The 24,935-nt window shown below is 42.9% G+C and overlaps 1 protein-coding gene across 4 annotated transcripts in view; it reads left to right on the forward strand.

The window, feature by feature from the left end:
• myo3b (myosin IIIB) overlaps positions 1-24,935 on the forward strand; it is a 97,883-nt gene that overhangs the window by 69,820 nt on the left and 3,128 nt on the right. For all 4 annotated transcript variants that reach the window (XM_014173241.2, XM_045707613.1, XM_014173244.2 and 1 more), the window contains 6 exons: positions 321-417; positions 1,915-1,954; positions 2,816-2,936; positions 14,831-14,931; positions 15,302-15,348; positions 15,730-15,884. In XM_014173241.2, the coding sequence (XP_014028716.1) occupies positions 321-417; positions 1,915-1,954; positions 2,816-2,936; positions 14,831-14,931; positions 15,302-15,348; positions 15,730-15,862 (539 nt within the window). In that variant the 3' untranslated portion in view covers positions 15,863-15,884. The remainder of the gene's footprint in view (positions 1-320; positions 418-1,914; positions 1,955-2,815; positions 2,937-14,830; positions 14,932-15,301; positions 15,349-15,729; positions 15,885-24,935) is intronic.

Below are 24,935 nucleotides of genomic sequence, written 5' to 3' on the forward strand. Positions count from 1 at the left end.
ATTGTTTTGAAAATCCTTTTTGGATTGATGAAAAATGGACTTTTGTACCACTAACTGGTAGAATTTTTTACACTTGGATAACATCTTTGTTTACTGAATTGTAAGTTACAAGGCTTTGTTAGTTGCCAGTCAGTAATTGCCCAAGCCACACTAATGAGTGTTCTTTAAACTATTTCAAATAACATCTTGTGTCCTTTTTCTTTGTCTCATCTAGTTTAAATTGTGCAGTTAAGCGTAGCTTAATACTCTGAAATTAATTTAAATCCCAGATAATATCGTGTCGGAATGCATTGATGGTAGTCATATTACTGTATCCACAGCATACAGGGGCCACCGAGTGCGTAAAAACCATGGAATCCAGAGGCACAGATCTCACCCAGGGGCACGAGGCCACACTGACAGGAACGAGTATTTTGGGTCAGTTTCTTCATCCCTTTACCAGTGTTATATTTGATCTAAAACAGTTAGCTATGTTTTTGTCAGTGTGTGATTGTGTTGATGTATCCATTAGGCTCTAATGAGTAGGGTGCTCCAAAGTCTGGCCACAGACGGCAGGGTTCAGCTATCTCCATAGGGATGATATTCTGTGTTTTTGTATGTTTGTTTGTGGTTTACTGTAGTTTTTTAGTGTTAAGTGTCTCTGAAGGCCATTAGATCTGAGCCTGGTGTGCACCCCTGCCAAGCTCATTCTCAAGTTGTTACAGAAGGACCTCCGGTAGAGACCACAGTCATGGGGCAAATGGGTTTGCATACCAGTCACTCAACTTGAGCTCTACTACACAGACCTCTTTCCTCCCCTCGTTAATGTACTGTTGTTTCAACCACTAGAGGAAGCTCCTCCTATTGCACCACCTCTCCTTTTTATAAATGTAATAAATAACTTTCCACCAAGATAGTGCACTTGTCTGACCGCAAACGGGGCTGGGCCCTGAACTGGTCTCCAGATGTAAGAGCTGAACGCAGTTTGTGTTTACTCAGCGTATGGGCAGGCCAGTCATTAAGGAAGTATGTGTGAAGCAGGAGAACAGCAGCTGAACTGCAGTACACATGGTGTCTGGCCAGTGCTGCTCACAAGTCCAACCGAGCTGACTGTCGCACCACTCTCCTTCAACACTTGTTCTTTCATTCAAGACCACTATTGATTCTCTCTTGCCTTATTATTTGGAATAGTATTGGTTTATTCCATAATCTTCAAATGTTAAGGGTATTATATATATATATTTTTTTTTAAAGGAAGTAAATACATAGGCAGTACTTGGGTTTGGAAGTATATTGCCAACTGATGCACAGATCCTCCATTTTGTTGGAGAAGCTGAAATCTTTATTCATTTCTGCTTTTATTGAATTTGTCGGTCAAGGGCGGCAATGCATCTCTCCAGACTCAAAGACTAGATTTCCACATCTGAAAATGTTATGCTTGTTGTATACCCGGGCTGAGAAGTTTTTCTTCTGGGAATTTTTTCTCCATGTTTACAATCATATTCCTTGGTGAGAAAACTTCAAACCTCAACTTAACAATTCTGTTTAATCAGTGTTGGAATCACTCCATATAGATTTATTTTGACGAGATCTGGCCAATTTTCCCCTTTTAAGATCTGTGGGCTCTTACCTACACGCTGTTACTTTCCCCTTTTATATCACTCAGTGCCTTGCACACTGTCTACGTTTGTGTCTATCTCCAAAGGTTTCTATTGCATCACACTGCCCAACCTGAATAATATTCCCCAGCTTTGTTCTGTTGCTCTACTGTGTGTTCAGTCGTGTGTCTATATGTCATATGAAAGAGAGACAAGATGAAGGATGGTAAATCTTACATAATAGTTTGTATATCATTATCTATGTTGTACCATGTGAAATCTATTGTGATAGGTGGTTTAGGATCAGTCCTCTAAACTCTCTTTTTCACCTTTGTAGGTATGATGGCAGACACACTTCCAATGATCACAGAGAGAAGGTACGTTTTTTTTATCAGAGAAATGAATATTTTAGCATAATACTGTACTTCTACAAAGCCCCTTGAACATAGATTATTCATTAGTTTTTTGAGTCCTTGAGACAAAAGACTTCTCTTGCTCCAAACTCCATCTCAATAGAGAGACAGGGTGGTACAGGAATGGGAGAATCAAAAGGCTGGAAATTCGCGGCTGAGAATAAATGCTTGCTGTTCCCGGAGGTGATTTGTCTTTGCGCTTCTCTTTCTACAGATGTTAGACCCCTTTTTGGTAAAGACCTGAGGTTCTTTGGTAGCACTTTGATATCCTGCTCGAATTCAATATGTGAAATAGAAGAGCCACTCCGTGACTAGGAGCACATCACAGTCTTTGAAGTCTGATCCAATTTTTGCTGCTCACCATTTGATGTTGAAAGGATGAAATGAGGAAAACGCAGTAACTCTGCTGAGCATATGTAAGATTTAAAAAGCAAAATCCTTTGGAGGATGTACTTAGAAATGTTAAGCAGATTAATACTTTCCTATAGCTCTTTTATTCAAAGGTAATTTCTTTATATGAGAGGTCTGTCTGTGTTGTTATTTTCAACCTCACAATTAAGTCAGTGTGCTGCTATTTGCAGGGAGGTAGGGGTAATAGCGGGGCCTATGCGATTGCATTAGCATGTGATTAACATTGCAAAACACATTCATGGGTTGTGTCTGCCAAAACAGTAAATTAAAAATAAATGAATTTGAATCCAGTATGACTAAGAAACAATAATAAATAGGCAGCCTGCTTTTACTTGTGTCTTTCTGTCTGTCAGTGTATTTTGTGTTTCCATTGACCAGTACTCTTCTGGGTGTGTTTATGCTTCTTCTTTAAAGGTTGCTCCCGACCGCCATGATAAACAACTGAGAAATGACAGCAGAGACAAAGTCAGAGAAGACACAGTAGTGAAGCCTTGTAGGGAGACAGGCAGCCTGCGAGACACACAGTGTAAACAAGGTAAGCCCGAGCACAGAGCTGAAGGGTGCAGGTAATTACGTAAGGAGACAGGAGAAATCCAGCTTTAATTGATAAAGTGCCATTTTTAATTCAGGAACCCTTTCATCCTTACCAATCCTTCCTGCCTTTTTTTGTTGACAACAAAGGGAGAAAGTATTATGAGTGATATTTATATGGTATTTTAATAACCTGGGTCAACTGGTCATAAACGACGTCTCATCGCAGGGGTTTTAGAAGTGGAGCTATAGCACTTCAAAGCCTCATTCTCCCACACGCCAAGCCCTTTGCTAAAGATCTCATCAATGGCTCTAATAGACACCCATAGTAACGGTGACAAGAAAATACACAAACCCTGATTTGTTGAACATATGTTTGGTTTGCTTTTTGCCCAAGGCGCTGAATTCCATTAATTCATGCTGCCTGGGAGGCTGAGTGGGTGGTTGAGCAGGGGGCTGCTGATTACGGCCGTCACCCAGCCCACCACTAGCCTGCCTGGGTAATGGGAGCCCGGCCCTTCATTAATGTTATTATGAGACTGAGGTAAGAGACGGAGGTGGAATACCGTTTAGCTGCACGACCGGGAGATTACGCGGATTAGACATGATAATATAACACAGACAGGGCTCTCCAGCGGGCGCGGGATTAGTGTCAGCATGCCACAGCAGGTCTGGGTTAGATAGCAGCTAATTCGGTAATGCTGGATACAGGTGACCCCCGCTCTGAAGCATCACTGCCGCTGACAAGGGAGTGCTTTTAAGAATTTATGATGTGTGAATATGAAGGGAAATGCTGGAAGGAATAGCAGTTTGAGTTTAATTTCATTCATTGAAATATGCATTTAAAGTGTTTCCCCCACTGTAGTTCCCTGGTTTATACTAGCAAAAAGAATTAAGCAGTTATGCCATTATAAATTGGGAAAATATTAATTATAACTAGCTAGGTCTATTAATGAGGTTTGAAATTCCCTTCTCCTGAGAGCAGGGTAGCTGGTTTCGGGGCAAAATGCTAAATGCTGTGATAAAAACATTTTCATTTTCCATAAGCCATGGGCTTTCATAATGCTTCACTTGTGTTGTGTGTAGAGGTCACATAGACTTTCAGGTATTCATCATCTCTTTCCTCCACGTTTATATTCTGAGGTCTGCTTATGGCTCAAGTTGCTTTCAGGAAACCATATTTGAATACGTTGAGGGAGGCCACGGTGGCTCAGGCACCCAGGGTACACTTTGATCCCTGCAGATCTGAGGCCTTTTTTATCCTGAGGTTGAGCGAGTCATGGAAGCCTGGCCCTGCCAGATGTTTGGAGACCAGGCTTCTTCCTGTGTCTCATCCTGCCGACGCCCCTGGTGAACGCTTATATTCTGGGGCTGAGGTGAACCTGGAGTGTTTCAGGACACCAACAGAGAAAGTAGAAAATTAGCCCAGGAAATTCAAATCCGCTTTGGCCAAAAGAGCTCTGTGGCACGACCCGGAACCTCTCTGCGTTTGATGGACGCTAAGTCCCTTCTAAGTAATTTAACTGAGCTCAGCTGTGCTGTGTGGTCCAGGACAGCCCCATTTGTGAAAGCAAGACAGGAGGAGATTACCCTTAGTTTCAAAGATGTCTGTTTCAGTGTATGTTTAACACAGGGCTAAGGGACTATCCTTCAGCTTTAGCCAGATACCTGCAGTGCTGCCTTTTGTGGAAGGAAGAAGGAAAGAAAGAATTAAAGCACTCCACAGACACTGGGCACAAACTGGTTGAATCAACGTTGTTTCAATGTAATATGTCAACGTATTGCAATATGGAATCTGTGGAAAATACATTGGATTGCAGAAAGTCATCAACGTAAACTGTTGTTTTCAACAACAGAATTATGACATTATGGTTAAAAAAATTATACATAGACAAAATTTGTATAAAATATGTTGAATTTGTACCTTTGAAATAACGTCAGATCTTCAACATTATATCCACTATCAGAAGAAAAAAACAGTAGGCTGGGCAGCACATCCTACTGGAGAGTTGATTTATCTATAGCAGGGATGGGCAACTTTGATGGGGGTGGGGGCAACTAAAAATCTGAACTCATCATGAGGGGCTGCAGTGGCTTGCGGGTCTGCGTACCCACATCCATACCCACACAAGCTGTCAGAACCCGTCCTAGTCTTTTGGGTGAAATTTTGTTGGGGAACCCCCTTGCGAGCAAAACATATTAGCAGCCCCCCTCTTGACAGAGGAGACATTCCTGCAATTCTACACATTTTACCATGGGGTGTAGAGAATAATAATACTCATTTTGCCATGGCACGGAGAGAAAATGTTGCAGTTTTACAGTGTATTTCCTGCAATTCTACAGATTTTGCCATAGGGTGGGAGAAAATGTTTGCAGTTTTTAATATAATATCTAAGAGTGACTGACAAAATCATTGGGGCCAGTAATTTGACCATGATTGCTAGTTTAGATAGCTGGCTAGACTAACTTTCCAATCTAAAAATGGTTAGCTGACATGGGCTAGTTGAGTGACTGTCAGTAGCTAGGTTTCCATCCAACTGGCGACAGATTTTAATGCACATTTTCCAAAATCTGTATAACGGACTTGTTGCAGATAAAAATCAGTGTGTGATGATGTAGTGCACACAAAATGTACTTTTAAGCTTACATTTTCATGTACTGAATAAGAATCTAAAGTTTATTGTACTTCCATCACATTTTCAGCTCTACCTTTTTCTGGCACCACTCCGCCAGGGCCCTCACCTCCTCCCTGTAGGCTGTCTTGTCGTCATTGGTAGTCAGACCTACCACTGTTGTGCAAACTTGAGGATTGAGTTGAAGACGTGCATGGCCAACCAGTCACGGATGAACAGGGAGTACTGGAGGGGGCTGAGCACGCACCCTTGTGGGGCCGCCTGTGTTGAGGATCAGCGCAGTAGAGGTGTTGTTATCTACCTTCACCACCTAGGGGCGGCCTGTCAGGAAGTCCAGGACCAAGTTGCACAGGGTGAGGTTCAGACCCTAGGCCCCAAACTTAATGATGAGCTTGGACGGTACTATGGTGTTGAAGACTGAGATGTAGTTAAAGAACAGCATTTTTACATAGGTATTCCTCTTGTCCAGATGGGATAGGGCAGTGCGATGGCGATTGCGTCATCTGTGGATCTATTGAGGCGGAATGCAAATTGCAGTGGGTCTAGGGTGTCGGGTAAGGGGGAGGTGATATGATCCTTAACTGGTTTCTCAAATGATGACAGACATGAGTGCTACGGGGAAATAGTCCTTTAGTTCAGTTACTTTTGCTTTCTTGGGTACAGGAATAATGGTGAACATCTTGAAGCAAGTGGCATCAACAGACTGGGATAGGGAGCCAGCCAGCTGCTCTGAGGACGCAGCTAGGGATGCCATCTCTGCCTGCAGCTTTGCGAGGGTTAAAAAGCTTAAATGTCTTACTCACGTCAGCCACGGAGAACAAGAGCTCACAGTCTAGGGGAGCGGTGGTGGCCCGCGTGGGCAGCACTGTGTTTTCCTCGAAGTGGGTGAAGAAGGTGTTTACCTTGTCTGGGAGCAAGACGTCGGTGTCCGCATCGTGGCTTCTTTTCCCTTTATAATGCGTGATTGTCTGGAGTCCCTGCCACATACGTCTCGTGTCTGAGCCTTTGAATTGCCGCTCCACTTTGTCTCTGTACTAACATTTTGCCTGTTTGATTGCCTATGAAGGGTATAACTGGACTGTTTCTACTCCATATTCCCAGTCATCTTGCCATGGTTAAATGCGGTGGTTTGTGTTTTCAGTTTTGCGCGAATGCTGCCATCTATCCACGATTTTTGGTTTGAATAGGTTTGAATAGACAGTGGGAACAACATCCCCTATACACTTCATGATGAACTCAGTCACTGTGTCAGTGTATACGTCAATGTTATTCTCAGAGGTAACCCGGAACATATCCCAGTCCACGTGATCAAAACAATCTTGATGCATGGATTCCAATTGGTCAGACCAGCATTGAACAGTCCTTACCATGGGTACTTCCTGTTTGAGTTTCTGCCTATAGAAAGGGAGGAGCGGGATAGAGGCATGATCTGATTTGCTGAAGGGAGGGCAAGGGAGAGCCTTGTAGCCGTCCCGGGAAGGGAGAGTAGCAATAGTTGAGTGTTTTTGAAGCGAGAGTGGCGCAGGCACTCGTTGATACTTGTTGTTAAAAGTTTTGTAGAGATTTACTAGGATTTGCTTTATTAAAGTCCCCAGCTTGTGGCCTCGGGATATGTGGTTTCCAGTTTGCACAGAGTTCAGTGTAGTTCCTTTAGAGTTGTCGTGGTATCGGCTTGAGGGGGAATATACATGGCTGTGACGATGACCGAAGAGAATTCTCTCGGGAGGTAATGCGGTCGGCATTTGATTTTAAGATATTCTAGGTTGAGTTAACAAAAGGTCTTGAGTTCCTATATGTTACCACAATCACACCATGAGTGGTTAATCATCAAACATACACCTCCGCCTTTCTTTTCCTGGAAAGTTCTTTATTCCTGTCTGTGCGATGTACTGAGAACCCAGCTGGCTGTATGGACGGGCACAGTATATCCGGAGAGAGGCATCATTTTTGTGAAACAGAGTATATTACAGTCTCTGATGTCTCTCTAGTAGGAGATTCTCGACCTGAGCACGTCTACTTTATTGTCCAGTGACTGAACACAAGCCACCCTGTGAAGTTCATCAGAAATTATTTCATCTGTAGTCTAATAAACTGCATGGTTTCCTGAGTCGTAGTGGGAGGCTCACACACCATATCATCACGTGACTCCAAGTTTACTTCCTTATGATGGTTATTATATCAATATTTGCACAAAGGGGTTTCCACTGCCATTTCTCTCATTATTAATTTTAACGACACAAAAGATCCCACTATGTCGAACGAACAAATTATCTGTCAGCATTTATACAATATTTTTTTTGTTTTTTACCTTTATTTAACTAGGCCGGTCAGTTAAGAACAAATTCTTCTTTTCAATGACGGCCTAGGAACAGTGGGTTAACTGCCTTGTTCAGGGGCAGAACGACAGATTTTTACCTTGTCAGCTCGGGGATTCGATCTTGCAACCTTTCGGTTATTAGTCCAACACTCTAACCGCTAGGCTACCTGCAGCCCCAAAATGTATACAATTTTACCGCAACTTCCTGTTTCCATCCCAGCTGGCGTAATTTGTTTTTATACAGTATGACTTTACTCGCATAGAAACTGGATGGAAACATGGTTAGTGACTGACATAACAAGAAAAACCGCTAATGCACAACCAAATTTTGAAATGCACCTTGTGTATTCTACTATTCTAACTCTCAGCATTAAATGGAGACCCCTAACTGAGTTAACCCCCCTGTTGTCAACCTAACACAAATCAAAATGACTTTTGTAATGAGGCTATTTTACAAACTAATGTAACAGTTTTTATTCAACCTTAAAATGAGTAACTCATCCATGGCCACATTTTGAGGTTACTGTAACTATAAAAGTATTATTATGTAATCATAGCAAGTGCGCATGTTCAGCATAGCATGCAAATGTCGCAGGTCTGTGGAGATCTTCACAGAACCTCAAACAGTACTTTTAATGTAATCTCAACTACAATCCAGGTAATTTGGTTGTGCTATTGGATGAAATACAGTGATAACACATTAAGTTGTTGTATAAATACAAAATATCTGGCATTGTATTCCCATTTGAACTTTGTTGTGCTTTTAAATGGTTGAAAGTGCAGTGATAACACATTGGGAATTCAACAAACTTCTGACTGTCTTTCTGAGTGGGTGCAGAAAGGTTGAAATCTCATCGATCAACGTCTCAACCAAAAATTACCCACATTTCCATGATGAAATGATGTGGTTTGTGTCAAAGCTTGACACACAAAAGTGTCAACCTTTGATTTGCAGCATTTTGTCACCAAGAAAGTTCAGCGAGGTGCATCCACCAAACATTCATGTAAACAGAACACTTACAGTATGTAACTTCTCTCCCTGTCTCACCAGCCTGAATATTAATACAATATGAATAATAATTCAAAATGAGTCAAGCAGACGAAAGGCTCTGCGAGCAATGCGGCGATATGATCAGAGTGCTGTTTACGCTCCTCAGTGTGGTAAACAGGCTGGTGCCGAGGATCAGTCAGAGGCTGACTTTATGGTTTATGAAAGCTGAGCTACTTATGTTAACAGGCTTTTTGAAGATTACAGTCCTGGTAAACATACATGTCAGAAGTGAGACAGCGATAAAGAGGAGTCACAACACAGAGACCAATTACCGCTGAGTCTAGAAAGACACTTAACCTGGTCTTTTGATGAGTAGGGAAGAAAAAGGAAGGAAAAAGAGGAAGGCTCAGTACCGTTATTGTTCTGTACCTCGACTCTGCAGATGTAGCATCTTAATTTGAGCCAGTTTGCTACAGCAGGAAAATAATCCTGCAACAACAGAAAATGTTAATTATTATGTGGATTATAATTAATGGACATTTTTTTGTAGGGGTTGATACATTTTTTGTTAGGGCAAACCAAGTCCGACATTTTAAAGTGGAAATTACAAACTTTAGAAGCCTTTTTAAACCTTGAATATACAACAAGTTTGCATTTCCTGCAGTGCAGGAAAGTTCTCAGCAACAAAATAATGAAGATCCTACATCTGTATAGGGAGTACTAGTCTAGTCATTGTGCCTTGATTTGGTTGGCACCCTGAGCTGTGCTGCAGCTGTGAGTGGTCAATGGGAACACGGCATTAGGACATGGAATTACCCAGTTGCAATTTTCTTAAACCCACGTTTACTGATCCATCCCACTTTCCTACCGTCCAACTTGCTCATTACCAGCAACTCTGACACCACTTACCACATGTCCTCCCACTAGCTGTGCAACCACAACGCCCTACTCCCCCCAGTCCTGCCCCTACCCTCACCAACACCACCATATCAACATACATCTGCAAGACAAATGATCCACCCTCTCCGTGTTCCTCAGACAAATACTCTCCCTCCCTCTCTCACTGTCTCTCAACCTTTTGATTTATCTGTCTGTCTCCACCCATCATAGAGGCTGAAATTACAGGTGCGTCGCAGAGGTAGCTGAAATTTGGAGTGGATAGGAAGACTCAACTTAACGGAAGGAAGGAGGACTCCTGTCTGCCACTACCTACCATAATCCTCTTAATGTCAGTGAGAGTAGTTAACAGGATGTACTTCCAAACTACTCATCATCACAATTTCTACAGAATAATCTTTTCAAACGTACCTGTAGTATATGAAGGTATAAGATTATATTGTAACTTTTCTTTTAGTATCGTACAAGTGGCTTGGGTTATTTGGAACGTTTTGTCATGCTAGAACTTTTAAAGGCCCAGTGCAGTCAAAAATGAGATTTTTCCGTGTTTTATATATATTTCCACACTACGAGGTTGGATTAATACTGTATAATAATACTAATGCCCTTTTAGTGTAAAAGCTGTTTGAAAAGACCGCCTAAAATGTCAGCCTGTTTTGGTGGGATGGAGTTTTGGGCAGCCTGGTGACATCATCAGGTGGTAAATTCAACAATAGACCAAAAAGAAAGAGAGTTCCAAACCTCTCTGCCATTAACAGCTCGTTTTCAGTTTTCTCCTCCCAAATCAGACCTTGTCCTAGCAAAATTCTTGCTTGAGAAATTGCTCTTTGCTAAGAAGCTATTTTTGTTTATATTTTACGATTTTGATTTGAAAACAGTCACAGTAAGGTACATAATTGTTACCCAGAAATTATTTGATATTGAGATATCCCGTTTTTTGAAGTTGTTGTCCTTTAGTTGTTGATCTTTAGAAGTGGTTATACGAATGTATATTATCCATCACAGTACATTTCAGTTGCTTGGTTCACTTTGTAGGATGGTTTCTCAATGACTCTCCGACTTCCCCTGTGCAACATACCAACATGTACTCACTGCTCAATCTGGAGGGCTGTAATGATACATTATACAGAGGTCTGACAAATGATTGACTTCCAAAAAACTCTGTGGGATTTTCCCAGCACATGAAGATTTGTTCAGAAGTCAAGCCCCAAATCTGCCGTCAGTGGAAATGATTGATTTCAGTGTGAAAAATTGGAAAATTGGTTGTAAGTAATAACATCCTCTGCCTGCATTAGTTAAAAACAGATGCAGGAAATGCCCTTTGGACCATTATCTGGAAAACCTTGTGATTTTCCTAGTGTGCCTTTATAATTCAAAGCACATGGTTTACCAAATTAAGACATTGGTAATAAATCACAGTAGTCCTGAAAAGCTCTCGAACTCCTATTGAAGTTTGACTAGAGTTAGCTATCTGTTCAGGGACTTTCTGTTAGCAATAAACAATGTGTGTGTGTGTGTGTGCGTGCGTGCGTGCGTGCATGTGAGGGTTTGTGAGGGGAAAAGAGGGGTATGGGCTGCACATGTCTTATTTAGACATCAAAGGACTCCACTGATGATTTTTCATTATAATCCATGCCTTTTGGTGCTTCGGCTCCCTCCATCTGAATAAACAAAGCCCAAGTGGATAACTGGGGTCTGGGAGAAGTCAGGTGATCACAGCAGATGATTCAGGAAGTAAATCGATACATCTCTTTCATTTATTCGGCTAAAATCCCATTTAGCAGCTCTTCGATGTTGTTTCTGAGGAGCATTCTGATTTTCAAGGGATTTAAAACTGGTATTTAGAGATGTGTTACGAATCATCTGAACCTCTTTGAAAATGAAAGAAAGTGCCTATCTAAAAAATTATTCTCATCCTTTTTATCTGGAGATGCAAGCATGTACAAAATGTAAGTCTGTTGCAAACTCTGCTGGAATTTTTTCTTCTTCTGTATTCTCTGATCATTATTCCTCACCGCAAACATCAGACGCTGCCCACTATTATCATATAGCAAGCCTAGTGTGAGCCACTGTCTGACCTCTTCCCGGACCTACCTGGGTCCAAAATGCTCTCGTGCCAGAAGCCCGTTTGGCAGCCTCAGTGTCTGTAAGATATCTGCGGCAACAACATTCCTCTGGGGCTGGCCTGGATCAAATGGCAGTGATTTCCCAAACAGGCGGAGATGGGAAGCCTGACCCTTTCTCTGATCTGCTACACGCTTTAATCGCTGTGGGTCATGCTGGATAAATGGGGATGTTGGAACTGAGAGTTGTGTTTCTGACTCCTAGACTGCACAGACACACAGGGATCCAGCTGTATATCAGAGCAGCCAAGTTACAATCATTCCCTCAGGATGGAGGGTCTAATGTGAATATAGAAAACATCTCACCTCAGACCCCAAACATAAATCTCCCCCATTCAGTCGTGTAGTGCTGTGATGAATCGTTGCTTTGCCATGAACATCTGATGTCCTTAGTTTGTTTGTTTTAAAGGAAAGGGCCATGCCTGACTGAACAGAAGTTGTGAAATAACAAGATTGCATGCCAGCTAACTAGCTATCTCTAGCATAACTACTTAGTTTTTTTTATTTTCTTAACAACATATTTTTTTTGGATAAACAGTTTGTGCTGCTATATAGTTACATTATTCTGCATTATGATTACATTATGAAACTTTGTTCAAGGACGTCATTATCCTTGATTGAGTGCTTTGATGCGGTTTCAGGGGAATTAGAAATTGCAGGGATGAGACAAGACTGTAACTACTACCAATTGGATACCACGAAATTGGGGAGAGAAAAGGGGTGAAAAAAGATATAAGAAATAGACGTGGTGCGTGCACACACACGCAGGTGGGGCGTGGATGTTCCCCAATGCTGGAAGGGGGGCCCCGAGTGAAAAGGTTTGGGAACCCCTGCCCTAGTGAACGAAGCAATTCTCTATCCTTACTCGGATGCTTTAGCCTTCGGGGCATAGCCAATGAGAGAGAACGAAAAAAGGAAAGAGACAGGCCCGCAACTCTTGGAAAAGAGTGCCAGCCCATTTTGTACGCTCTCTGTTTTACAGTTGGTGCGTTTTTGTCATGGAGAAGTTGTGTGACAAGACAGATTGTTCCTCCCTACGCTCTGTTTTCCTTGGTCCTATGCGCTTTGCAGGACTTCTTTTCCCATTGTTGCACCTTGGAGCCTATGGCTTTTCACGTATTGCCTTCCCTAGAAGGGCGCCCTAGTCGTCATCCAGTACGTGCAGTTCGCATGAACTTGGATTGTAGGAGTGCTCGGGAAAGGGTGTCATGCTCTTCACTCATTGGGCAACCGAGGGTGGGCTGTTCCCTTTTCAATGATATCCTGCCGGATCACGGGGACCATAATATTTATTTACAAAGCGAGGGTGAACGCCTTCGAAGGGGCCTAGAAGTGCTCGCTAGTACAGAGAGCATCCTCTGGTTTTTGGGGCATTTCTCAATCAACTGAGATTGTATGCATCTTGTATTGGGCTTTCCCTTACTTTGTTATGAGGTTTTTCCCCGTTGGGTTGTCTCCGCACCTTTTCGGCACCTCCGAGAGATGTTGATGTTGTGACTACTCTGGCATCGGAGAGCATGTTTTGTGATACGGGAATTGGCCATATACCCACATGTGATATATCAAAACTAATAATTGAAAGAGAACTTAAGGTTACTTGCTTAACCCCAGTTTTCTGATATTATGAGTGAGATATCTCACCACATTCCCCTGCTCGCATGAGCGTGAGGAAGAGAAACATGCTTAAGAATAACCAGAGGGCGGGAGAGTGGCTCCTTTAATGGAAGTGAGGGTCTCCCCTCATTCTCCACTCTACCTGTCTGTCTCCAACAGACGCTTTTGATAGGTACTTCCAAGAGAGTAGGCGGTCCTAGCGAACCTCCATGTGAGATATCTCATAATATCAGAGAACCGGGGTTACGCAAGGAACCTTAAGTTTTGTTTTTTAATGAAGGTTAGTTCTCTCCACCCTGTTTATATATCTTTAAACAACAGCATTGGAGAGAAAGTGTGCCCTGACTCTTTGGGACAAGAAGTCTTTCTGACTGCGCCCTGATAAATAAAATATCTACATTAGAAGTGCAGACATATAGAAATGACAGCATCTCCATGGGCATTTTCAAGGTTGTGTGAATTTAGTAAATCTACGCTGGTTTGAATAACATCAAGAAAGCAGAAGGAGCGGAGGAAAAAACTCTTGAGCTTTGATGTGTAGGATTGAGATGTGATGAGGTCTGTTCAAAGTGAGTACAAAGTAGTGTTAAGCTGCAAAAAGTAAATGCAGCTTTAGTCAAGGTTGGGAAGCTGAAGTAACAGGAGATGATGAAGGAATGTCCTGTCTCACCCAAAACGAAGGGTAGAAGATGAAACGCTGTCTGGCATTAAAAATAGATGCTTCGTTGTAAAGGTGTCTGAGTTTTAGAACGTGTTTTTTTTTTTGTCTGAAATCTTGAAACTTGGTCATAGAGTTGTAGAAAATATTTAAATTGTCTTATGTTTGATTAATCAGGTGATTGTGTAAGCTGGGTCATTATCTATTGCAAAAGCCTACCATGTTACATCACCATCTATGGTATTATGAATTATAAATAGTAACAATCATGCGGCTTTGAACATGAAAAGAAAACAACATGAAATTGGCAATGCTACAGTCTTCTGCTTCAAGAAGTGGATCTGAGTTTGAGTCATTGATCTGCTCATGCCATATTGGCATAGTTACCTCTGAGAGCTTGGTTTTCCTCGAGTCCCATAGAGGGGAATAAACCCCATTGACATGACTGTGGGAATATTTGCTTTTCACCTCGTCTTTTACAGCTTTTATGCTTTTTATGCCTTTATGATTTGTTGTGAGGTTTGTTACCTCATTGTGTTTTGTTCCAGTGCAATCTGAATGCATCTCAGTGTGTAGTGGTTATCCATTGGGGCTGTTACCACACTGTTTATCAGTGCGGGAGTGTTGTTGCTGTGCTGTTTCTCAGTGATTTGTCTCTGTTGCAGGTCCAGTGCTTAAGCTGCAGCAGCGAACCCCTCGCCGGCGGGGCCAGCAGCCCAAACTGCTGAACAGCCCTGAAGACAGTCTCTATTACAACCAGCTAAATGTGAGTTCAAAGTGGCGATAAAGTCCTTTGTCTGACTTTGGTTCCAGATGATAATACAATTAAATCTACCTGTGCCAGACCCTCGAGCCCCACCCCCACGCTTCTCTGCCTCTTGTCTTGAACATGTGCTTATGTTCTTTATCTGTTGCTTTCATGTCAGGATGTCTGCCTTCACGGTGAATAATTGATGTGGTTTATCAAAGCTGAGCAAGATGCATGCTTCATCGGGCTCACTTGAGCCCTTTGATCCCCAAAAATTATGCTTCTGATATTATCAGCATCTGCTCGCATTCAACACAAAATCACTTTGAATTAAAAATGAATGACTCTCTGCTCATCTTTTTGACTGTGCTCTTGGCCCTTTCCACAGAGAACTCTGGATTACCAGGGGAGCAAGAGGAAGCCGAGAAAACTTGGGTAAATAACTGCTTTCCTACTTACAGTAACTCTAAACAGAGCAGGCCCTTTGTGGAATAGAAGAATCCAGAAATGGATTTTGTTTTCCAATCATGTAAATGGAGTGCTGAAAATAACAGCTTTTTACAAGCTCCTCTTGTGTCATTAGAGAGGGCTACATATTAAGGCTTTGTCAGCATGCTAATTTTAATTGTTGATGGTCTGAGTTGTATTTGTAAATGAAAGCCTGGTTTATAGTCTACCAGGTTAACTCCTCACTGCCTTGTCTTTGTTAGATATCATTGCTCTTATTTAAGTGAAATGTTATGCTTTTTCTGGTCAGAGGCATTTTAGAAGAGCAGTCTATTTTCCCTCATACCCTCCCTGTCTTGAACATCACAGCCAAATCAAAGTACTGGATGGAGAGGATGAGTACTACAAATTACTGTCAACGGTGGAATCAATCCCGGAGGAAGACTATTTGACCGGGCCCCCTCCCACCCTGTCAAGAGGGCCACTCGTCAGTCAGAGCTGAGTCTTACAACCCCTGTCAACCGGTACGAGTCAAAGAGCACTAGCCAGACACATACTGAAATAACATTTCCTCCATATGCACCATGTATAACAAGGGCCAGTGATGTACAAGAGACCAGAGTAAATGTCTATTAGTTTAAAATAATGACTAATGATGCTCCCCTTGTATGTGTGTATTTGGATGAACACAAACTCCACAATTAACATTGTTGAATGTAGTTCTGCTACCATGTTTTTATTAGCAGTTCCTTGTACATTGCCACCTCCCCCACACACCTCTCAATTTAGGCAGATATGCTCCAGTAATGTAGGGATTAGTTATGGTGTCGTTCAATCGTCTTCAGGCTTGTTTTTCTATCTGGTTCACACAAGAGACTCATCTCAGGAAAAATATTTGTCTTTCAAAATCCTGACAAATGGTACATGAAAATGACACTGCTGTTTAGTGGCAGAGAAAAATCTATATTAAATCATGGGTTTTTTTTCTATAAAGTTTTATTGTCACTGAACGTTTAACAATTGACCAAGACTCCATTAACAGCAAGCTCGGGCCAAATTAGAGCTCAGACGGAAATCTGGCATGGAACCAGACTCTGAGGACAAGACAGGTGCCCATCATTCTAAGTCAGTTCGGTGTTCATAAAGTTGTAATAATTTAATGGTCACTGAATCAATTCTCTGTTCACTGTGGTATAATAAAGTACGTGTTACAATTCGTCTCCTCGCTGAAAAGCTGCATTGAGAGCATAGAGATATCACGTGAAATGTCAATGTTATACTATGACCATTTTGCAGTGAATTCTTCAATAATGGTTGCAATATATGAGTATCATTATACCAAGGAGTGAGTGGTATATGCTGTGTACTAGAACCGCTAAAACATTTCCTGTCTAAAAGCAGACAGAGAGCTAGTCGTAACTCTGAATTTCACCCAAAGTATAGAAATGTCCTTTTAAGATGTGTCGGAAATGCAGGGCTGGCAAGTTGATCTGTAGTGCTTTTTTCCCCCCTGATTTGCATATCATTTACTGCATCTCCTTTTGTTGACACCCCAGGGCCCAAGCTGAGATTTTGATCTTAATAGGAAGAGTAGGGTGGTATGACTGAAGATCCCTTGTACTCAGCGGGGAAAACATTAGAGCTCTGTCTAGATAGCAGGACCAGCCACAGACAGTACAGGGTTTACTCTGATTTCAGAAGCTTTAGGTGGCCATCGTAGAGAGGAAGACTACGTACCGTAAGGGTCAGAACTAAGTCGAGTTGCATTCAGGTTTTGTGGGATTACCAAACGTTTAACAGTTAGCTTACATGTTGTGTCTTTCTTTCACATTGTGAGACATACTATACTAATATGTACTAATAATGTTATTCATGCCTGCGTAAATATGAAATGAAAGATTATTGGCTATTAATAAGTCAGAATCCAGTCTTGATTAGTGGCAGCTATAGAAAATAGTATATTCTTGTCGGACCAAATTTCAAGTACCAATAAGATCAGCTTAAAAACTGTCAAAGCTAAAAACATACTTTTTGATTCAATTTGTACATTTCTTCTACCAGAGAAGTTACAAATGAGATGCCCTTTGAGATTGAAACTTTGGCTGAATGAAGTATGTCAAACTAAGGGAATGTACAACAGTGTACTACGTCTGAGACTCAATCTCTGATATAATTTGACCACAAATACTGACATTAAAATGAATAGTTGATATTATTTATTAAACTTTTTTTTAAGACATATTAGTACATTGCATTACAATATTTTTGTCACGCCCTGATCTGTTTCACCTGTTCCTGTGATTGTCTCTACCCCCTCCAGGTGTCGCTTATTTTCCCCAGTGTATTTATCCCTGTGTTTCCTGTCTCTCTGTGCCAGTTTGTCTTGTATGTTTAGTCAAGTCAACCAGCGTGTTTTTCCCGTACTTCTTTTGCTATTCTCCTTTTTCTAGTCCTCCCGGTTTTGACCCTTGTCTGTTTCTGGAGTCTGTACCCGCCTGCCTGACCATTCTGCCTGCCTTGACCACGAGCCTGTCTGCCACTCTGTACCTCCTGGACTCTGATCTGGTTTTGACCTTTTTGCCTGTCCACGACCATTCTCTTGCCTACCCCTTTGGATTATTAAACATTGTAAGACTCCAACCATCTGCCCCCTGTGTCTGCATTTGGGTCTCGCCTTGTGCCTTGATAGTACGAACTGGCCATGACAGACCCAGCAGACTTGGACCAGCTCCGCCACGCTGTCTCCCTGCAGGGAGCCACCATTAGGAGACATGAGGAGTTGGCACAGGGCCTTTTGGAAGGGCTCAGGTCCTTGACAGAACGCCACGACCATGGGTTAAAGGCTATTATGGAGCAAATCAGGGAGTTAGCTCAGAGGCTGCCTGCCTCCTCTGAAAAACTCCAATCACCCAGTCATTTTACCCTATCTGGTGAGTTTGTACAGCCTATCCCGGGTCCCCGAGAACCCCGCTTACCTCCTCCGGAGCGATATTTGGGGAATCCTGGTACCTACCGGGTTTTCTTTCTCAGTGCTCGCTTATTTTTGAGCTACAGCCTTCTTCGTTTCCTTCAGACAGATTGAAGATAGCGTATATTATTATGCTAATGTCGGGAAGTTTGCTCTCCTGGGCTACGGCAGTTTGGGAGCAACAATCTGCCATTTGTGGTCATCTGGAGGAATTCATGGCAGAAGTGAGAAAGGTATTTGAGTCTCCGGATTCCGGGAGAATGATGGCCAGTAAACTGCTTGACTTATGTCAAAACTCCCATAGTGTGGCAGACTACGTGGTTGATTTTCGCATGTTGGCCGCCGAGAGTGCCTGGAATCTGGAGTCTCTTTTCAATACTTTTTTGCGCGGATTATCTGAGGCGGTAAAGGATGAGCTAGCTGCTCGGGAATTGCCGATGGATCTCGACTCCCTTATCGCCCTTACCATTCAAATTGATGGACATCTAAGGGAACGGAAGAGTGAAAGGAGGTCTGGGGCCGTCCGTCCGTCTGCATCTCATGCTGGCGCAGGGTTTTTCTTTGTGGAGAAGAAGGACAAGACCCTGCGTCCATGCATTGACAACCGGGGACTTAATGACATTACTATCAAGAATCGTTACCCCAGACCTCTCCTCTCCTCGGCGTTTGAACCTCTCCAGGGGGCCACCATATTTTCCAAGTTGTACCTTCTTAAATGCCTACCACCTGGTTCAGATACGCAAGGGGGATGAGTGGAAGACCGCCTTCAACACAGCCAGTAGACATTATGAGTACCAGGTCAAGCCATTTGGACTCACCAGCGCCCCCACTGTTTTCCAGGCTTTGGTCAATGATGTGCTTCGGGACATGCTAAACCGGTTTGTGTACCTTGACGACATTCAGTTTTTTTCCCGATCTGCACAAGAACATGTTCTTAATGTCAGACAGTTCCTTAAGCTCCTCCTGGAGAACCAACTGTTCGTGAAAGCCGAGAAGTGCGAATTCCACCGCTCTATAATAACCTTTCTGGGATATGTCATTGCTGAGGGCAATGTTCAGATGAATCCTGGAAAGGTGAAAGCAGTGGTGGATTGGCCTCAACCAACGCCCAGGGTGCAGTTGCAATGGTTTCTTGGGTTTGCAAACTTCTACTGCCGTTTCATTCGGGACTACAGCACACTGGCGGCCCCCCTCGGCACTCACCTCTCCCAAGCTACCGTTCAAATAGTCTCCAGCTGTCGACAAAGCCTTTGTGGACCTGAAGCATTGGTTCACAACAGCACCCATCCTCATCCATCCGGACCCCTCGCGCAATTTGTGGTGGAAGTGGATGCTTCAGATGTTGGAGTGGGGGTCATCCTGTCCCAACAATCTGCCCAGGACCAGAAGCTTCATCCCTGTGCCTTCCTGTCCCATCATCTCAATCCTGCTGAAAGGAACTACAATGTTGTCAACCGAGAACTCCTGGTGGTGAAGATGGCGTTGGAAGAGTGGAGGCACTGGCTGGAAGGAGCAGAACAGCCATTCCTGGTCCTGACCGACCATAAAAACTTGGAATATCTCCATACAGCTAAGCGCCTCAACTCCAGGCAGGCCCGGTGGGCCCTCCTGTTCACCAGATTTAACTTCACCATCTCCTACCGCCCAGGGTCAAAGAATGTGAAGCTGATGCCCTCTCCTGCCTATACAGTTCCTCTGCCACACCCTCGACCTCTGAAACCATTCTCCCTACCTCATGCCTTGCTGCCACTGCGGATTGGGGTATTGAGAACCTGGTCCGCGAGGGACGACGCTCCCAGCCTGGACCTGAAGGGGGCCCGGCTAACTGGCTGCTTGTCCCTAATCCTGTCCGGTCCCGGGTCCTGGAATGGGCTCATTCCTCCAGGCTGACCTGTCATCCAGGGTCCCGTCCTACACTAGCCTTCCTCCAATAACGTTTCTGGTGGCCCACAATGGTTCCTGACGTCTCTGCCTTTGTCGCAGTATGCACAGTGTGTGCTCAGAACAAGACTCCACGGCAAGCTCCTTCTGGCTTCCTTCAGTCACTACCGGTCCCTCATCGTCCCTGGTCTCATATATCTCTGGACTTTGTCACTGGGCTCCCTCCGTCTGATGGCAACACTGTCAATCTGACGGTAGTCGATTGGTTCTCCAAGACCGCCCATTTCATCCCTCTCCCCAAACTACCTTCGGCCAAGGAGACGGCCCAGCTTATGGTGCAGCATGTCTTCCGGATCCTTGGACTCCCGGATGACATGGTCTCCGATCGGGGTCCTCAGTTCTCATTTCAATTCTGGAAGGCATTCTGCAACCTTATTGGTCAGCCTGTCATCCGGATTCCATCCCCAAACTAACGATCAGTCGGAGCGAGCCAACCAAGACCTGGGGGGGAGGGTACTGTCACGCCCTGATCTGTTTCACCTGTTCCTGTGATTGTCTCCACCCCCTCTAGGCGTCGCTTATTTTCCACAGTATATTTATCCCTGTGTTTTCTGTCTCTCTGTGCCAGTTCGTCAAGTCAAGTCAACCAGCGTGTTTTCCCGTTGCTTTTCTTTTAGTCCCTTTTGCTTATTCTCGTGTCTGCCCATCTGGTTTTCACCTCTGCCTCCTGTGTCTGCATCTGGGTCTCGCCTTGTGCCTTGATAATTTTACATTTCAACACTGCGCTGAGAGTATTTCATATGGAAATTGCAAGAAATATACCCCAAGAATCATTGGCCTCAGTATAATGGGGCTTTGTCGATTGTGCAGTTAGTTCAAAAGCACTTCACCTCCGGTTGTGCAGCGACGGATCCAGCAGTAATTATAATACTAGTTGTGCATTACCCCCTTACTTGGGATATTTCGTTCCTCTGAAGACCGGCTGAAATAGGTCACCACAGCACCCAATAGAGCGTCTTAAAAGTACACTGAATCAATTAAGTGTGATCGTGCTCCCTTGATTATTTTGGCCCTGTTTAACCATGGAGATGAATTTCAAATAGGCTTACTAGTTTTAATAACAAGGTTGGACTGTGGTAACATATGGTGCTGTAAGTGGGTGTTACTTTCCCTCTTTCTCTCTGCCAAATGAAGTCCCTGGCTGATTGTCTGCCTGAGCATATGAGCGGAGGTGGCTGTGGATGTAACAAGCTTGGGTACTTGATTATGTGTCATATGGTAAACGATGTTACACCGTTTGTTCTTAGCTTAGAATATGCCTGCCAAAGTAGCCAGATCGGCAAAGTAGCCGTGGTGGTGTTGGACGGACAGGTGGACACCAACCAGACAGAGCAGGCCTGTGTGTGTGTGTGTGTGTGTGTGTGTGTGTGTGTGTGTGTGTGTGTGTGTGTGTGTGTGTGTGTGTGTGTGTGTGTGTGTGTCAGGTAAAGGCTTGAGGTCTGCCACCTGTTTTGTTTATTACCTCTTCATAAAACCCAGTTCCCTTTTGTTTTCCCTCATTAAATCTGTCTGCATCTGGTGGAACAGAGGATTCCTTTAATGTGGTTAACATTACCACTGATGTTATTCTTGCCATTTTAACTATTTGCTCCAAACACAGGGCTCCTGAGTGGCACAGGGGTCTAAGACACTGCATCTCAGTGCTAGATGCGTCACTACAAACCCTGTTTCGATTCCAGGCTGTATCACAACCGGCTGTGATTGGGAGTCCCATAGGGCGGTGCACAATTGTCCCAGCGTCGTCCGAGTTAGGGTTTGGCTGGGGTAGGCCGTCATTGTAAATAACAATTTGTTCTTAACTGACTTGCCTAATTAAATAAAGTCTCATACTACCACCACCTATCTGATATCTCAAGCTACAGCCTTTACAAATTATGAAAAGCAGGCACATTTACCTTTTCTCCTAATAGTGATGTCTTACTAATAGTGATGTCTTACTTCAAAGAGCGAACACGATTAAGCCAACATTGTCCTGTTTCTATATCCTTTGAGTTCAAAGGGAGAGTTTTTGAATATCAATGTTTCTTCAGCCGTCTTTGCAGACACACTCTGTTTTAATTAAGTTTATGTGCTTTTGATATACAGATGTTTAGCTTTGCATTAAAGAATTTCAACAGGGGCCCAAGTAGACATATGGTAATAATTTGAATATGATCATACATTTCTATCTTAAGTTACGGCTTATGTCAGGGCTTTTAATTTGTCGTTTTTGTGTGGTTTTTTTTGTTGTGATATTGTTTTCTTCTACTTTGGTGGGGTGCATTGTGGGCTCAACAGGTGCGTTAAAGTCTTACCTTACTCTATGATGCTCTTAGCAAGCTAATGATTGAAGAAATGGGCAGGCATGAATGTCAAACAGATGTCAGATGTGTTGAGGGTTCTGTGCAAAAAAACATTCCCTGAAGAGTGTATTAATAAAGAAACCGGTTGAGCCAGGGAGAGAGAATACAGAGTAAAGAGGGAGAGAGGGAAGAAGGAGATAAAAGAGTCTGTTGAGTACGCACATCAAAGGCCTCTTAATGACAAGGGATGCCATTAGGGTTACAGTGGCTTTTGTTTCAGCTTCCTCACACCTGCAATTTGTTGAGGGCATTCTATGCACAGTTGAGATGCTCACATTTGCATGAATAGAAAATGCATGAATAGAAAATGTGTGCACGATGGGATAGAGAGGACCTTTCCTGGAAAGTTTTCCCCTGAAATTTGGGTAGCTAATGACCGATTCTCCTCAGAAGACTTTTATTTGAGAAACGTGCCCTCTACATTTGTACCCGTATGCAGGTTGAAAATGGCAGATTTTGGCACTGATAAGCGCCTAAATTGGAAAGCAGTGGCTATACAGTAACATGCTATACATGATGTCAGAGCTCAAGCTCTCCGTTTCACAGCCCTGTATGGGTTTTGACTGACAGCCGTTGTTAACTTGAGAGCCATCCTCCTGCTAATTGGGCAACTTTTGCAAATGTTTTGTTGTCTTAGTTGGGGAATTGCTGTACATTTTGAGGACTATAAGTATTTTAAAACATGAGACGTTGAGGATTATAATAAATACCGCTTTGATGTCATATAAGCGATCCAAACACGGCCAAACGTTCACTTCACATTTCCATATCATAAAACTCATGTAATACAGTGTCAACATTTATGATCATTATGTTTGATGTACAGTTACAAGATGACATGGCGTTATACCCTGGGTTGTCCTGAACAGAATGAGCCTGTTTGTTGTAATGTGAAGAAAAGTTGCTGCGGACCACGCATCTGAATGCACTCATGACTCCATTCTATGCGCACCAAAATCTGCTTCTCTGAAATGCCTTGTGAAAGCCTAACAATGTAAAATCATATTTTATCATTTAGCTAGTCATGTTGGCAAAAGGAACAAGCTTTCAAATTATGCCCCACCTGACCCAGATTGCGGGTTATAATGGACTGTTTTGCTTAAACAACAACAGTAATTGAGGTAAAGGCGGGGATGCAGGGCTGTTCAAAACAACTACAAGTGTGCTTGCTCTAGTTCCTCAACGGCACAGCTAGGAGAGCCCCCCAAAAAGCATCTTATAGTTGAAGACTCTTCTTTGAGTCATAAAAGTGTATTGAAATAACTTAGGAAATGTGCACACTTTGGAGAGTTGTGTGGCCACTTGGAAACCCCAGTTAGACCTCTCACTCAAACCCTTATCATTTTTTTTTTGTCTTATGTTGCACCTACCCCAAATTATCCAATATTCTTATCATGTTATTGGATGTATGTAGAGTATTTACAGTTTTCGTTACTAACAAGTGCAGCAAAAAGTACAGTACATGTAAAATGCACATAAAATCAACAGTGTAATGTTTGGAATCAGTCTTGTTTCGGGTGAGCTGTTGTGTCCTCACCTTTAGTCTAATAATTTTCCCATAATCTCCACTGTTTAATTGCAACCATGGTTATGCATATGATTTTTATATTTCTTCTGTAATTAACATTTAAATTTAGTCCTATCCATATAGGCCAATTCTCACGAGTGTAAGGGGCTTTAAGCTAGCAATGGAATCTACAAAACAGCGTGAGGAAACAACATTCATCCTGTATCCTACAAAAGGTGTTTACCTAAAAAGTTGTTGTGTTGGAATGGGGCTTGACAAATCAGAGCATGAAATTCTGATTAGCCTCTCTCAGTTTGTGGACTGAACGGGGCACAAGCAGACTTGGCATGGCCAAAGGTGTAACCTGTTTTGTTTTGCCTCGGCACTGCTCGTCCAGATGGTGTGACCAGCTGCCATAGAATAAACGCTTGGCGGGAAACAGTGTGAGAATCACTGCAGCCTTGTTGTAGTTTGGGAGGCAAAATGGGGAAATCTGTCTTTCTGCCACCGCCAAGAGGAAAAGGATCATATCACCTGGTGCTTCATGAAATAACCTAATTTTACTGTAGATCACATTCTCATCAGATGCATCCATGACTTGACTGGTTGAAATGTAGGCTTTTATAAGAATAAATGTCCACTTCTTATGACACAAGATATAGTATAACACATATACAGTACCAGTCAAAGGTTTGGAAAAACCTACTCATTCCAGGGTTTTTCTTTATTTTTTATATTTTCTACATTGTAGAGTTATTTTGAAGACATCAAAACGGTGAAATAACACATATGTAATCATGTAGTAACCAAAAAAAGT

The sequence above is a fragment of the Salmo salar genome, chromosome ssa25, assembly GCF_905237065.1.
Source record: "Salmo salar chromosome ssa25, Ssal_v3.1, whole genome shotgun sequence".
Lineage (NCBI taxonomy): Eukaryota > Metazoa > Chordata > Actinopteri > Salmoniformes > Salmonidae > Salmo > Salmo salar.